This window comes from Cricetulus griseus, chromosome 7, assembly GCF_003668045.3.
Source record: "Cricetulus griseus strain 17A/GY chromosome 7, alternate assembly CriGri-PICRH-1.0, whole genome shotgun sequence".
NCBI lineage: Eukaryota > Metazoa > Chordata > Mammalia > Rodentia > Cricetidae > Cricetulus > Cricetulus griseus.
Genome location: NC_048600.1, coordinates 128,662,995 through 128,677,449, shown reverse-complemented (window position 1 = coordinate 128,677,449; position 14,455 = coordinate 128,662,995). Strand labels below are relative to the sequence as shown.

Sequence of the window (14,455 nt, the reverse complement as noted above, 5' to 3'; positions counted from 1 at the left end):
TCTGCTTCCATGTATATCTGCACACCAGAAGAGGGCACCAGGTCTCATAACGGATGGTTGTGAGCCACCATGTGGTTTCTGGGAATTGAACTCAGAACCTCTGGAAGAGCAGTCAGTGCTCTTAACCTCTGAGCCATCTCTCCAGCCCCTTATTATTATATTTTCTTATAATATTTTTACATACCAATCCCAGTTCCCTCTCCCTCCCATCATCCTATTCCTCTGAGCCATCTCTCCAGCCCCAAGAACACTGTTCTTTCAGAGGTCCCAAGTTCAATTCCCAGTACCTACATAGCAGCTCACAACTGTAACTACAGTTCCAGGGGATCTGATGCCTTCACACCAATGCACATAAAATAAATTTAAAAAAGAATTCTCACGCAGGGCTGGAGAAATGGCTCAGTAGTTAAGAGCATGGACTACTCTTTCAGAGGAGCAGGGTGCAATTCCCAGAACCTACATGGCAGTTTACAACTGTCTATAACTCTAAAATCTGACACCTTCACACAGACATGCCTGCAGGCAAAATACTAATGCACATAAAATAAGAATGAATAGGTTATTTAAAAGTTCACACACACACAAAACAAGGAAAGTAAAAATGGGGGTGGGGGGCAGTTAAAAAGGAGGTTGTGCTGGCGTGGTGGTGCACACCTTTAATCCCAGCACTCAAGAGGCAGAGGCAGGCAATCTCTGTGAGTTCCAGACCAGCCGGGAACTCAGTCTGTGGAAGAGTGAACCTTGAACTCAAAGATCCACCTGTCTCTGCCTCATGAGTGCTGAGATTAAAGGAGTGGACCACCACCATCACCCCCTGTACAAAAAAAAATTTTTTTTGACACAGGGTTTCTCTTTGAAACAGCCCTGGCTGGCCTGGAACTCTCTTTGTAGACCAGGCTGACCTTGAACTCACAGAGACCCACCTGCCTCTGCCTCCCAAGTGCTGGGATAAAAGGTATGTGCCACCACTGCCCAGTTTAAAAAATAAAAGCATTTTTTAATTTAAAATAATTAAGAGGATGTTGGTGTAAAGCAAAGACATTTCTACCTATAGATAATCCTATCTCTGAAGAACAGAAGTGAAAGCAGGAAACACTGCTCTAGCTGGACCAATCCAACAATCCAGTCAAGGAAGTATTGAGTCATTTGGCTGGAAACTAGCCCAAACAAGGCTGTTTATAATTTTTCTGTTCAGTCCATGACAAGAGGCAAAACTGGTAACTTCAGTGAATGTCAAACATTGCAAGATATGACTTGAGAATAGAAACCTTTCAGAGACTCAGTTCCTGGGATGATGTCTCCCCAGAGGCCTTCCTCCTGCCAGTCTGTCCCCAAGTCTCAGGAACAACCTTTAGATCCCCAGGGAAGGATTGAGCTCTTTTTATTTTCTATTATCTTTGTGTGTGTGTGTGTGTGTGTGTGTGTGTGTGTGTGTGTGTGTGTGTGTCCTTTTGAGTGCAGGTGCCTGCAAAGACCAGAAGAGGGCATCAGATTATCAGATTCACTGGAGTGGATTTACAGGCCATGTGAGTCACCTGACTTGTGCTAGGCGCTGAACTCTTCTCCCTGGGACAGCAGCAAGCACTCTTATTCCCTTAGTCATCTACCTAGCCCTTTATTCTTTTGTTTTTGTTTTGTGTTTGTTTGTTTTTGAGATAATAGTTTCTCTATGTGCTCCTGGCTGTCCTGGAACTCTGTAGACCAGGCTGGCCTTGAATTCACAGAGATCTGCTTCCAGAGTGCTGGGACTGGCTATTAATTTTATTTTACTTTGTTTTTGTCTTGTTTAGTTTTATTGCTGTTGTTTTTGTTTTGCGCTTTTTTTTTTTCTGAGATAGGATTTCTCTGTGTAACAGCCCTGGCTTTCCTAGAACTCGATTTGTAGACCAAGTTGGTTTCAAAGTCACAGAGATCCTTTTTGCCTCTGCCTCTGCCTCTGCCTCTGCCTCCAGAGTGCTGGGATTAAAGGCAAGTGTCACCACACCAGGCTTGGTTGGTTGTTTGGTTTGGTTTGAGACAGGGTCCCTGTATATAGACCTGGATGGCTGGGAGTTCAACAAGTAAACAAGGAGCAGGGGTGAGAATTTTCAGCTGTCTTCTTGCCTCTGATTACTGATTGCTTCATTACAGTCAGCTTGGAGTTTGCTCTAAAAAACAAAAAACAAAAACCAAAAAAACCTGGGGCTGAGGACACAGTCCAGTTTAGTAGAGTGGTTTGCACAGTGTCCAAGAGAGCCTGGAGTCAGCTAATCCAGCGCATTGTAACCCTGGCAGGGAGATACACAGCTATAATCTCAGGAGGTGGTAGAGCCAGGAGACGAGGAGTTTAAGGTCATCATCATATAAGAGACCCTCTATATTAAGTAAATTAACAAATAAATAAATCTGGCCAGGCATGGTGGCAGAAGTCTGTATTGCTAGCTCGGGAGGTAGAGGACCAGGAATTTGAGGCCAGCCTTGGCTACATAACTGTTACATAGGAGTCTGAATGGGTTCTAAGATGCTTTTTCTCAAAAACAAACAAACAAAAATCTGTAGCCATTTTTATTTATTTATTTATTTATTTATTTATTTATTTATTTATTTTGGTTTTTCAAGACAGGGTTTCTCTGTGGCTTTGGAGGCTGTCCTGGAACTAGCTCTTGTAGACCAGGCTGGTCTCGAACTCACAGAGATCCTCCTGCCTCTGCCTCCCAAGTGCTGGGATCAAAGGCGTGCGCCACCACTGCCCAGCGCTATTTGACTTTTATGAGAGTGTACCCAGAAAAAAAAAAAAAAACTAAAGAATGCAAAAGACTCCTTGCACTGAGTCACCCCGAAATTCCCAAAACTGTGTCTCAAAGGGATAGTGCTGCAATTCCTGCCTGAAGACTATCAGTATCTTATTTTTATGCAAATAAAAGTGTATTTCTTCAACATTCTGTATATTACCGTATAGAGTTGGATTTTACTTTTTTTAAAAGAAGACTTACTTTATGGGACCAGAAAGGTGGCTCAGCAGCCAAGATAACTTGTCCTTGCAAAAGACACGAATTTGGTTGCCAGCACCCATACAAACAGTTTATAACCATCTGGATCTGCAGCTCCAAGAGATGTGACACCCTCCTGTGTCCTCCTGCGGCTCCTGTACACACTGTAGTACACATGCATGCATGCAGACAACCCGTTACATACATAAAGTGGAAATAAACATTTTTAAAATGTGTTTTCATTAGTTTTTAATGATGTGTATGTGTGCACATCTATGATATATATATATATATGATGCATGAGAAGGCCAGAGACGTCAGCGCCTGACCTCAGTGCTGGAAAGCAATCTCGGGACCCCTCCTTCTCAGCTGCTGAGCCATCTATTCACACACACGCACACGCACACACACGCACACGCACACACGCTACACCACCACCACTTTTTTTTTTTAAAGACAGCGTCTTACAATAGCTGAGGCTGGACTGGAAATCCTTATGCAACCCAAGCTGACCTCCAATTTGCCGCAGCTTCCTGCCTCAGCCTCCCAAATGCTGGGATGTGAACCGCTATGCTGTCTGCTTGGGACCAAACCCTGATCCCCCAGATCTAGGGATAGTGAGGACGTCCCGCAGTCCTTCCCGGCCCGCGAAAGAGCCACCTCAGATGGAGTTCAGATTCTCTGCAACGTAGTGGACAGACACCCACGCCTGGGTCTTCAAAGTCCTGCTGTTTAGACTAGCGAGCTAGACTGAGAGGGCGCAGCGCCATCGTGAGGCCAGAGGGTGCAGGGGGCGGCGCAGGGAGCCGCGCAGGGGGCGGTGCAGGGGGGCGGTTCAGGGGACCGGTGCAGGGGTGGCCGGTGCAGGGGGCGGGGAGGACGGTGGGGAGGACGGTGGGGAGCCGATCACTCTCCCCAGAAGTTCACACTGTCCGACTCGCGGGGTCACGGTTGGAGGTGATTAAAGCGTATTTTGCTGGGACTGTTCCAGTCCACCTTAGACAGGGCTACGTCTCGCACAGCCAAGAGTATGGGCGAGGACGAAGGCGGCTCATTAAGTGGTTTAAAGGTGGCACACACCAAGTCACCACGTTTAAGTTACATCTCTCCAATTGAGTTTGCTTAACACGAGGAGGCCGGTTTGGGAGACGCGTACAGATGTTTAAGACTTTGTAAATAACCTAGCAAGCCTGTCCTAGAGTTAAAAAAAAGACTACAAGTCCCAGAATTCAACCACCACTCAACGCAAGGAGAGGTCGCGGTTGAGGGAACCATCGCCTGCTGGGAATTGTAGTCCGCGGCTTGTTTGTGATGCAGGTGCGACTTGGGGGAGGGGGAGCGGGAGTAAACTCTCGCCACGTGACATCGGAGGTCAGGTGGTTGGTCAGCCTGCGCGCAGGAGCGATGATTGGCTGGCTGTAATACGAACGACGCCACTGGAGGCGGGCCGAAGACCGGCGCAGGCGCAGAGCGCTGCGAGTCTCGGGACCCCAGTGGGAGGAGAGACTATGGCGCTCAACAAGAATCACTCGGAGGGTGGCGGAGTGATCGTCAACAACACTGAGAGGTGAGGACGCGGCGGAAGGATCCTGGAGGCTGGGGGCGGAGGCGGGCGCCGTGTGGTGGGCGGTGGGGTGCGGTGAGGAGGGGCGGTGGTGGAGCGCTGGGGGAGGGGGCGGTAACGGCCGGGGGCGGGGCTGGAGGGCGTGGGTGGGGCGTGGGTGAGGGGGGGGAGCCGGGGGAGCCGGGGGAGCCGGGGGAGCCGGGGAGCCGGGGAGCCGGGGGGAGCCGGGGGGGGGGGGGAGCCGGGGCGGCGGGGACGTGGGTCCTGAGTGAGGCCAGCGAGCCCCCTCCCAAATGGAGTCCGAGAATAATTGCTCTGTGTTGGGCGTTTACTACGTGGTTGCTACGCGGCAGGAGGCGCGGCGTGGGTCGGTTCTGCCTCAGATAACAGCTAATCTTGTGCGGCAGAAACTATCCCACACGGTTTACCGGTAGGGCAAGCGAGGCTCACACAGGGCGAATAACCTGGCTTAGGGCTGTGAGTGACCGATGGGACCTGAGGCAAGAGTCTTGACCGCAAAGCCAACAGTTGCTTAACCACTCCTGTCCAGTCTCCTCGTATATTCCAGAACTTCTCAGGTTCCAAGAGAAAGGCTGAGGCCCTAGAGGTGGAACTGAGGGGCTGTCATCTGCTCACCCAGTGCCTGGCGCCCGCGGGCCTTGTAAAGGCGTCTCCCTTGTGTCGCTCGCTCGCTCGCTCGCTCGCTCGCTCCCCTGGTTCTCTTGGATTCCTGAGGGCTTAAGTCGCTCGCCAGAGTAGAAGTCTCTCAACTGCAAGATTCTTTTTTCTCTACCCCTCACTGCACCATCCACTCTTCCTCTCCAACTTTTGGGCCCTCTCTGTCGCTTCTCTTTTCCTTTCTTGCTCGGACATTGGAAATCAGACTCTCTTGACCTGAGCTATGCAAGCTTGAATGTCTTCTTGAAGGCCAAGGGAGGCGTGGTCGAAGTCAAAGCCATCTTGGGACCTGTCACTTGAGAATGTTTGATGAGTCAGAAGAGAAGGTGTGGGGTGACACAGACTGGAAATGCTGATTTTGTCTCCATAGTTCTTGGCAGGTTCTGGCCAGCCCAGCAAGTTTTTTTTTTTTTTTTTTTTTTTTTTTTTTTGGTTTTTCGAGACAGGGTTTCTCTGTGGCTTTGGAGCCTGTCCTGAAACTAGCTCTTGTAGAACCAGGCTGGTCTCGAACTCACAGAGATCCGCCTGCCTCTGCCTCCCCAGTGCTGGGATTAAAGGTGTGCGCCACCAACGCCCAGCTGATCACTTCTTTATTATTATTATTTTTTAATTCTTAGTTTTTCGAGACAGTTTCTCTGTGTAGCTTTGGAGCCTGTCCTGGAACTCACTTTGTAGACCAGGCTGGTCTGGAACTCACATAGTTCCTCCTGCCTGCCTCTGCCTCCCCAGTGCTGGGATTAAAGGCGTGCACCACCACCGTCCAGCTGGTGATCACTTCTTTAACCTGAGCTGGCCTCTTTTATTGTGTTCTAAGTCCTCTATTACCTTTGCACCAAGAAAGGGTATTTGGGATGAGGAGGAGACATAAGAATTTGGACCCTTATGTCATGTAATCTGAGAAACCTTATTCTCTGGTGTACTTAGTCCAGTACCTTGGCTGGTCAAGTACTTTGATGCCATTCAGTGGTGTCCCCACCACTACCCCTCTCTCTGGTTTTCAGTCTATGGTTTCCATCCAGATTGGCCTTGAACCTGAGGCAATCCGACCTCTGGCTTTTGAGAGCAGGGAAATCAGAGATGTACCACCACAACCAGAGCTGTTTAGCTTCATCGTTTGAGAGTGGTTTTCCTTCACTTACTCTGGCTTTTATGTAGAAGATTTCTGCCCTCCTGGGCTCAGCACCTGGCTCATTGCTACCAAATAGGGTCCTGGGAAGAACTTCAGCCTCACTTCTGAAACATGTGTCAGTAATAATTGAAATGTAAGTGCAGTGCTCAAACTTATGATATTTAAACTAGTGAACAAGCTGGGCATTGGTGACCACACCTTTAATCCCAGCACTCAGGAGGCAGAGGCAGGCGGATCTCTGTGAGTTTGAGGCCAGCCTGGTCTCCAGAGCGAGTGCCAGGATAGGCTCCAAAGCTACACAGAGAAACCCTGTCTCGAAAAACCAAAAAAAAAAAAAAAAAAACAAAAACAACCCCCCCCAAAACTAGTGAACATTAACCTTTAATTCACAAACCACTGTTAGAGATAAAGGCTGTGAACTCTTCCCAGAAAACCGAGCACACAAGTACACACACACACACACACACACACACACACGCACGCACGCACGCACGCACACATACAGACACACACATGCATATACACACATCTCAAGGGCTTTATCCACAGACATTTTCTACAGCTCCAGCTAAAGAAGCTTGGATTAAAAAAAAAAAAACACACACACATAGAAACAACAACAACAACAACAAAAATATGATCTCCCAGAGGGCCCATTTAGTTCCCCGTATCAATGTCAGGCGGCTCACAACCACCTGTGTCTCCAGCTTCAGAGGATCCAATGAAACTATAGAATCATGTCTTTGACTCTATACTTTTATTATTTACTTATTTATTAGCTGTGTGTGTGTTGCTGGGGAAGAACTCAGAACTGTGACCATGCTAGGCAAATACTACTGTGCTGCATCCCCAAGTCCCATTAGACTCATGTTTATATATTAGGGTTTTGTTTGTTTTTGTTGTTTGTTTATTGTTGTTGTTTTGGTATTTTTGAGACAGGCTTTCTCAGTGTAGCTCTGGCTGTCCTGGAACTCACTCTGTAGACCAGGCTATCTTCACAGAGATCCACCTGCCTCTGCCTCTGGGGTGCTGGGATTAAAGTCGAGCACCACCACTGTCCGGCTATATTAGTTTTGTTTTGTTTTGTTTTATTTTTTAGGAAAAAAAAAAACAGTAAAATTGTTGTGGCTGTGACTCAGGTGGTAGTATGCTTTCCTGGGATGCACAAAACCCTGTGTCCATCCCTAGCACCTCATGAAAGCAGCCTGGCGGTAGAAGTCTGTAATCCCAGCACTTGGGAGATGCAAGCAGGAATAACTTAGCAAGCTCAAGACCAGCCTCAGAAAGCCCAAACTAGAATGCCTGTCACAGGGCTTAAGAGCAGACTGAAGAGAAAACTCAGGTGACCTAGTCCAGTTGGAGAGATGAAGACAGTTCTCTTTTTTTTTTTTTTTTTTTTTTTTGGTTTTCGAGACAGGGTTTCTCTGTGGCTTTGGAGGCTGTCCTGGCACTTGCTCTGGAGACCAGGCTGTCCTGGAACTCACAGAGATCCTCCTGCCTCTGCCTCCCAAGTGCTGGGATTAAAGGCGTGCACCACCAACGCCCGTCGAAGACAGTTCTCTTACCCTGGTCACTTGGGGGCTGTAGAAATGGAGCTTGGGGACTATCTCTACCTGACAGTCCTGATGGTTTACTCATAGTCCTATTGCAACAGTGTTGTGAGTGACTTAGTCCATGTCTCCAATGACTCATGACTGATGACATATCATCTGGTCTTTTTGTGTTTTTTGTTTTTCATCACAGCATCCTAATGTCCTATGATCATGTGGAACTTACCTTCAATGACATGAAGAATGTGCCAGAGGCTTTCAAAGGGACCAAGAAAGGCACTGTCTACCTTACCCCATACCGTGTAAGTTGTACAGCCAGTTAGAGGCTCCGTGCTGCCAGATGGTCATGTGTATTTCTACTTCACTTTGTGACACCTGTGGTGTCTGAGCCCTGGGGATGCAAGTGTCTCTCCTTCACTTTGTGACACCCATGTCGTTTGAGCCCTCGAGATGCAAGTGTCTCTCCTTCACCTTGTGACACCAGTGGTGTTTGAGCCCTGGGGATGCAAGTGTCTCTCCTTCACTTTGTGACACCCATGGCGTCTGAGCCCTGAGGGATGCAAGTGTCTCTCCTTCACTTTGTGACACCCATGTCGTTTGAGCCCTCGAGATGCAAGTGTCTCTCCTTCACCTTGTGACACCAGTGGTGTCTGAGCCCTGGGGATGCAAGTGTCTCTCCTTCACTTTGTGACACCCATGGCGTCTGAGCCCTGAGGGATGCAAGTGTCTCTCCTTCACCTTGTGACACCCATGTCGTTTGAGCCCTCGAGATGCAAGTGTCTCTCCTTCACCTTGTGACACCAGTGGTGTCTGAGCCCTGGGGATGCAAGTGTCTCTCCTTCACTTTGTGACACCCATGGCGTCTGAACCCTGAGGGATGCAAGTGTCTTGCTCTGCTTCTTTCTTTGTCACATGACCTGGATTCTAGAACCACCAGGCCCTTCTGTACTGTTTTCCTGACCAGGGCCATGCAAACTCCACAAAGATCTCTCTGAGGTCGGATACAGCTGCTGTGATGACTTGCCTGGAGGAGCCCTCGAGGCTTATGTGCACAGTCAGAGTGATGAGTGTGGTAAACAGGATACAGTAGCAGGGCCACAGCCTCCAGGCTGGGCAGAAAGCCCAGCAGAGCCCTGCAGAGTGAGAGATGCCAGGCTGCAGAATTGGACTCGCCTGAGAGTGAGCCATGTGGGCTCTGAGTAATACAAATTAATAGTTAGGAAAAGGGCGCTGCCTGTAGCCTCCCACCAGTGAGGTGTCAGGACGGCTAGAGGCAGTGCACATCTGTAGGTTTTGACGGCTGCACCTCCAGAGACTCACACTCACACTCACATCTTGCGTTAGACTGAGTGTCCGGTGGTTTGGAAACCAGGGGTGGTTTGGGAACCCAGGGGTTTGACCCACATAGTAGAAGGGGAGAACTTACCTCTGACCTTCATGTGTGCACTGTGGTGTGTGCACATGCCACACCCATAACATATGTAAACCACAACTATAACATAAATAAATGTAATTAAGAAAAAAAAAGAAAGGCGTTTTCCAGGTGTGGGACAGTAGAGTTCTGTGACTGTCAGGCAGAGTGGCCTGCAGGAAGTCACAATGATCGCTTCTCCTGGACCCTTGTGCTGCATATTGTATGAGCTTGGGCTCTCCCCCGCCTCCCGGGGAGTCTGCCTGCCCGCCCTGCATGCAGCATAGCAGGCTCCCCCGTGTATACACATCGGCCACCCTCTCTGCCTCTGAAACGATAACAGTGTATCCTCACTCTGCAGCCTGAAGGTTCCTTTTGTGCACACCTGAGTCTGGGGTCTCTGGGTTGTACCCAGGCCTTTGACGTTATAGCACGTGGGAGGAGCCATGCGGCCGTCAGACCTGGGCTACACTGGCTGCTCTGGCATAGGAACAGACCAGCACACAGAAAATGGGTGGGAGGCAACGGCTAAGCTGGCTCGGTTCTGGCTCTAATGGCCTATTGCCTCTCGCCACAGGTCATCTTTCTGTCTAAGGGGAAGGACGCCATGCAGTCGTTCATGATGCCGTTCTATCTCATGAAGGACTGTGAGATCAAGCAGCCAGTGTTTGGTGCCAATTTCATTAAGGGAACAGTCAAGGCTGAAGCAGGAGGTAGGTGACAAGGGGACTCAGGGACATGATTGGGTTTTCAGTGCAGTGTTCTGGGCAACTCTGACTGCCTCCCCCTTCCCAGCCCTGAATTAACTTAGATACCTGAGCTAATGGCAGAGGGGCACCCGTGGGCTTTGGTTGCCAAGAGCTGGGGAGTGCTGGGTCAGACCAGCCTTGTGTCAGAGAGTGAGCCAAGCAGTTTAAAAACTAAAGGAGCTCATTTTCCCCCAGGGAAGGCCCAGGTTTTAGATTTGGGGAGGAGCTGTGTCCCATTCCTGGGAGGAGCCTTCCATGAGAGCCAAGGAAAGGCAGCTCCCTTCCTTACCAGCGGCTGGCAGGGCACCCTGCTTTGTGGCTGACTCCCAGACTCCAGGGGACCCTGTGTCAGCCAGCCAGGCTGGAGGGACCATGTTCTGTCTTGAGGCCTCTTACCAGGAGAGTCCTGACCTGAACCTCGATGTCAGTTACCAGGAGAGCTGCCCAGTGCTTTACTGGTGGTCGAGTGAAGCCTCCTTCCCCTCCCCCTTGCTGTTGGCTCTACAATCAACCATGTAGCCTTGGTGCTGGCAGTATACTTGGCTGGGGGTGGGGGAAAGCCCTGTTGAGAGGATGAAACCCACAAGCAGGAGCCAGGCCAGTGTGCAGCACCAGGTGTTTTGTGGGCTACAGGCCGAAGCCCCGCCCTTTCCCGACAGCCTCCTCAGTGTTGGACGGTGGCCAGAAGAGGACAAAGAGCCATCTCTCTGAACTGAACCTGTTTTCATGTCCTCACTGTTCCTTCACTGTCCTTGCCCCTTCTCAGGTGGCTGGGAAGGCGCCGCTTCCTACAAGTTGACCTTCACAGCAGGGGGCGCCATTGAGTTTGGGCAGCGGATGCTCCAGGTGGCATCACAAGGTATCCCAGCTCTTAAAAACAAGAGGCCAGCACTCCTTGTTTCTTGTTTGTCCTTTTATTTTGTATTGTAAGCACTGGGAGGTGACTGTGGGCCCAGATGGCAGGGCTGGGAGTTGAGAAAGAAACCTGTAATTACCGTCTGTGGGTTTCCTCTGCCCATAACAAGCATGCAGCATTCTGACAGAAATGTTTGGACTGAAAAACAAACAATAAACCCAACTGTTAAACTACCACCCAGCAGCCATTGTAAATTCCCAAGCACTGTGCTCAGCATTCACTCCCTCATTCTACCCTCCCACCCCCCCAGGTTACCTTTCCATTTACTCCCTCTCCACTCTGTCCTGTTGCCCTCTGGCCTCTCCCTCCCCTCTCCTTCCCTCCCCTCCCCTCCCCTCCCTTCCCCTCCTCTCCTCTCCTCTCCCCTCCCCTCCCCTCCCCTCCCACACAGAGACCTAGGCAGACCCAGGTGGGCAGTGGGAGGCTGAATGGCATCTGTGGGCACTGTCCTGGACTCATCAGTCCCTGAGGCAGGCAACACTCATCTCTCTCTCCCCTTGTACTTATAGCCTCCAGAGGTGAAGCCCCTAATGGAGCCTATGGGTACCCTTACATGCCCAGTGGGGCCTATGTCTTTCCCCCGCCAGTCGCCAATGGAATGTACCCCTGCCCTCCTGGCTACCCCTATCCACCGCCCCCACCTGGTGAGTGTGTCCTTTGCTGCCCAGCCTCAGCCTCCCCACCCACCCACTAACCACACCTTCAGGTTGCAGAGGGGCAATGTGCCCTTTCACCTGCTTTAGACCTAACAGTGGAGAGCTCAGAGGGCACCCCAAGGAAATAGACAGACCACTCCCAGGATTAGCCTTCTGAGGGAGCCACGAGGGCGTGCTCACTGTCTCTGTCACTCTCTTTCCAAGCAGAGTTCTATCCAGGACCTCCCATGATGGATGGCGCCATGGGATATGTACAGCCCCCACCACCACCCTATCCTGGGCCTATGGAGCCTCCAGTCAGTGGCCCCAGTGCCCCCTCCACTCCTGCAGGTGAGCCCCTAGGCTGCTAGCAATTCTTGAGGACCAGCTTTCTCCTCCGGAAGGTCTTACAGACAACCCCACAAGATGGCTGGAGACTACTGATGAAGGGCCTCTGGCTTACAGACCACCCAGAGGAACCAACAGAGTGATAGCTCGGTGGTGAAGAGCTGTATTGCAAGGGCTGGGTTTGGTTTAGTGAGCCCTTGCCTGGCATGGGCTAGGCCTATGTTCTGTGTCCCCAGTGCCATAGAATATGAAACAACAGTCTGAAGGTGAGATGAGGTATAGATTCCAGCCTTGTTGGCCCTTGGCTACCAGTGACCTTGGACCCAGAAAGTCACCCTGTATGCCTCAGTGTCTCATCTACAGATGGTCACCAGGACCGCCCGATAGACCTATGTCAAGGGCATGTAAAGGGACTGTAAAGACAGTGCCAGCACGTGGCAGGTGCTTAGGAAAGTCACTGAAGCTTTTGGTGGCCTGAGTCGCCAGCACCAGCTGCCCTGAACTCAGGTGGGTGGAGGAGGGGGGCTTGTCACTCATTGCCATCCAGCCATGTGTTTCCTTTTACAGCTGAGGCCAAGGCCGCAGAAGCAGCTGCCAGCGCCTATTACAACCCCGGCAACCCACACAATGTCTACATGCCCACGGTAAGTGGGGCAAACCTGCTTGCCCGCCCTCTCAGTCACACAGCCTGGGAGCCAGTGGTGAAAGAGAGACACTGCTCATTCTGTGATGTCTCACATGATCTGTGTTTTCTTCCTCTAGAGCCAGCCTCCGCCGCCACCCTACTACCCCCCAGAAGACAAGAAGACCCAGTAGACCTTGCCCACCTCCCTGCCTCTCACTGGACGACCCCTCCCTTCCTGGGCCTCCCACGGAGCTGCATCTGAGATTCTGGGAGGCCAGGGAGGGCCTGTTCTTCCCCAGGCCTGATTATAAACAGTTACCAGGAACTAGCCCTGATGGAAGGGCGGGGCTCCTGGCCTCTGAGAGGCGCCTCCCAGCTTCCCACACTAGCTCAACCCATGGCACTGCTCTGTCTAGCTTCCCTCTCACCATCTCTGGGGCTATTGGGAGCTTGGGATTGCCCCTTGTTCCTCACTGTAGTAGCTCCTGCCCACAGAGGGACTCTCTGGCCACTCCTCCACCACAGTCCAGCCCCTCAGCCTGATGACCATCCTACGCCATCTTCTGGGCTCATCAGACCCGCCTTGTGTCTCTCCTACAGGCCCTGCCAGGTCCTGCTCACATTCCTTCCTCCTGGGGTGTGCCTGACCCCGGAAAGCCACTGTCCCCACAGATGGTCAGTCCACATTCCCTTCAGTCAGGCCCTGGCCTCAGTCACACTCCACACTTGTCCTTGTTCCCTCATTGCCTCTGGCTTTGGGAATTTTACCCTGAACTTCCAGTGGTTGGTGGCATCAGAAGCAAAGCCTCTGTAGCTGGGAGAAGCCCCTCTGGTAGTGTCCCCTCCTCTTCCCCTTTACACAAGGGGCTTTTCTGCAGGAGCAGTAGAGAGTGCATGTCTGTCCAATCATGACTTAGGTCTGGGAACGAGCACCTCCAACCATGTGACCTGAAACTTGCCATCTGCCCCTGTGTGAGCTTCACGCCCGCCCCCTGGATGCACTAAGATTTGCTCTTGTTTGGTCCTGGTCTGGACGCAAAACAAGGAGATGGTTATTTAAAGAGAAATCCCTATTTATTTGACACACAAAAAATCCAGTTAATATATTAATGTGAAATAAACCCAGTTTGCACCTTGATTTGTTTGCTACAACTGTGAAACAGTAAATGAAGTAACTGGACTCTCTGACTCTGTGTGGTGAGAAGGGTGAGATCTTATGGGAGGAGGAGCTATTGACAGCTGGGAGGTGGGGCAAAGGAGCCCGTTTCCTGTCAGTGAGTCTCAGGGTGCACTTGGTTCCCAGCCTTCCTACAGAGGCCTCTACCTGCCCGGGGTTGGTGCATGGTGCCACCCACTGCCAGCTGGGGACAGGACAAGGCCTGTATCCCATCTGCAACTCGCCTACTGAGCACAGGCTGGAAGCAGCTTTGTCACCCGGGTATGGCAGGACTCCCGTGAGGGGAGTGTGACTTCATGCCACCTGACCTAGGGCAAGAAGGTAGAATAAAGCTAAAGCCACTACCAGCTAAAGGCCTGCTCTCCACTCACAGTCAAAGGGCTGTGGGAGACCCCAGCACCGAAGTCCTCTCCTGACCAAAATGCTCCCACAGAGAGACGCAGCAAGGCCTTGCCGCCACCTCTTTCTTCGGCCACCCACCCCTAGGGGCTGGCAGGCCTGCCCAAGAGCACCGTCCTGACCATCAGTGGTGGGAATGGGCTTCATGTCCCTTCTGTCCCTCCCTAGCTAACACCAAGTAGTCCCATCCCTTCCCTGGAATGTCACCTGTGGGGTGGAGCAGGCTGAGCAGTTGACTACTGGGCAGAGGAAATGCACCGGAGCCACTGCCCTGAACCTGCCCCACCCTAACCCAGATCTGGGCC

General features: G+C 51.3%; 1 protein-coding gene across 1 annotated transcript; it reads left to right on the top strand.

Moving 5' to 3' along the window:
- The first annotated feature begins 4,378 nt into the window (after window positions 1-4,378).
- Wbp2 (WW domain binding protein 2) lies at window positions 4,379-13,712 on the top strand. The gene is made up of 8 exons (XM_027425645.2): window positions 4,379-4,536; window positions 8,084-8,192; window positions 9,879-10,014; window positions 10,817-10,909; window positions 11,476-11,610; window positions 11,830-11,952; window positions 12,517-12,593; window positions 12,712-13,712. The coding sequence occupies exons 1-8, from the start codon at window positions 4,478-4,480 to the stop codon at window positions 12,763-12,765; spliced, it is 786 nt and encodes a 261-aa protein (XP_027281446.1). The 5' UTR covers window positions 4,379-4,477; the 3' UTR covers window positions 12,766-13,712.
- The last annotated feature ends 743 nt before the right edge of the window (window positions 13,713-14,455 follow it).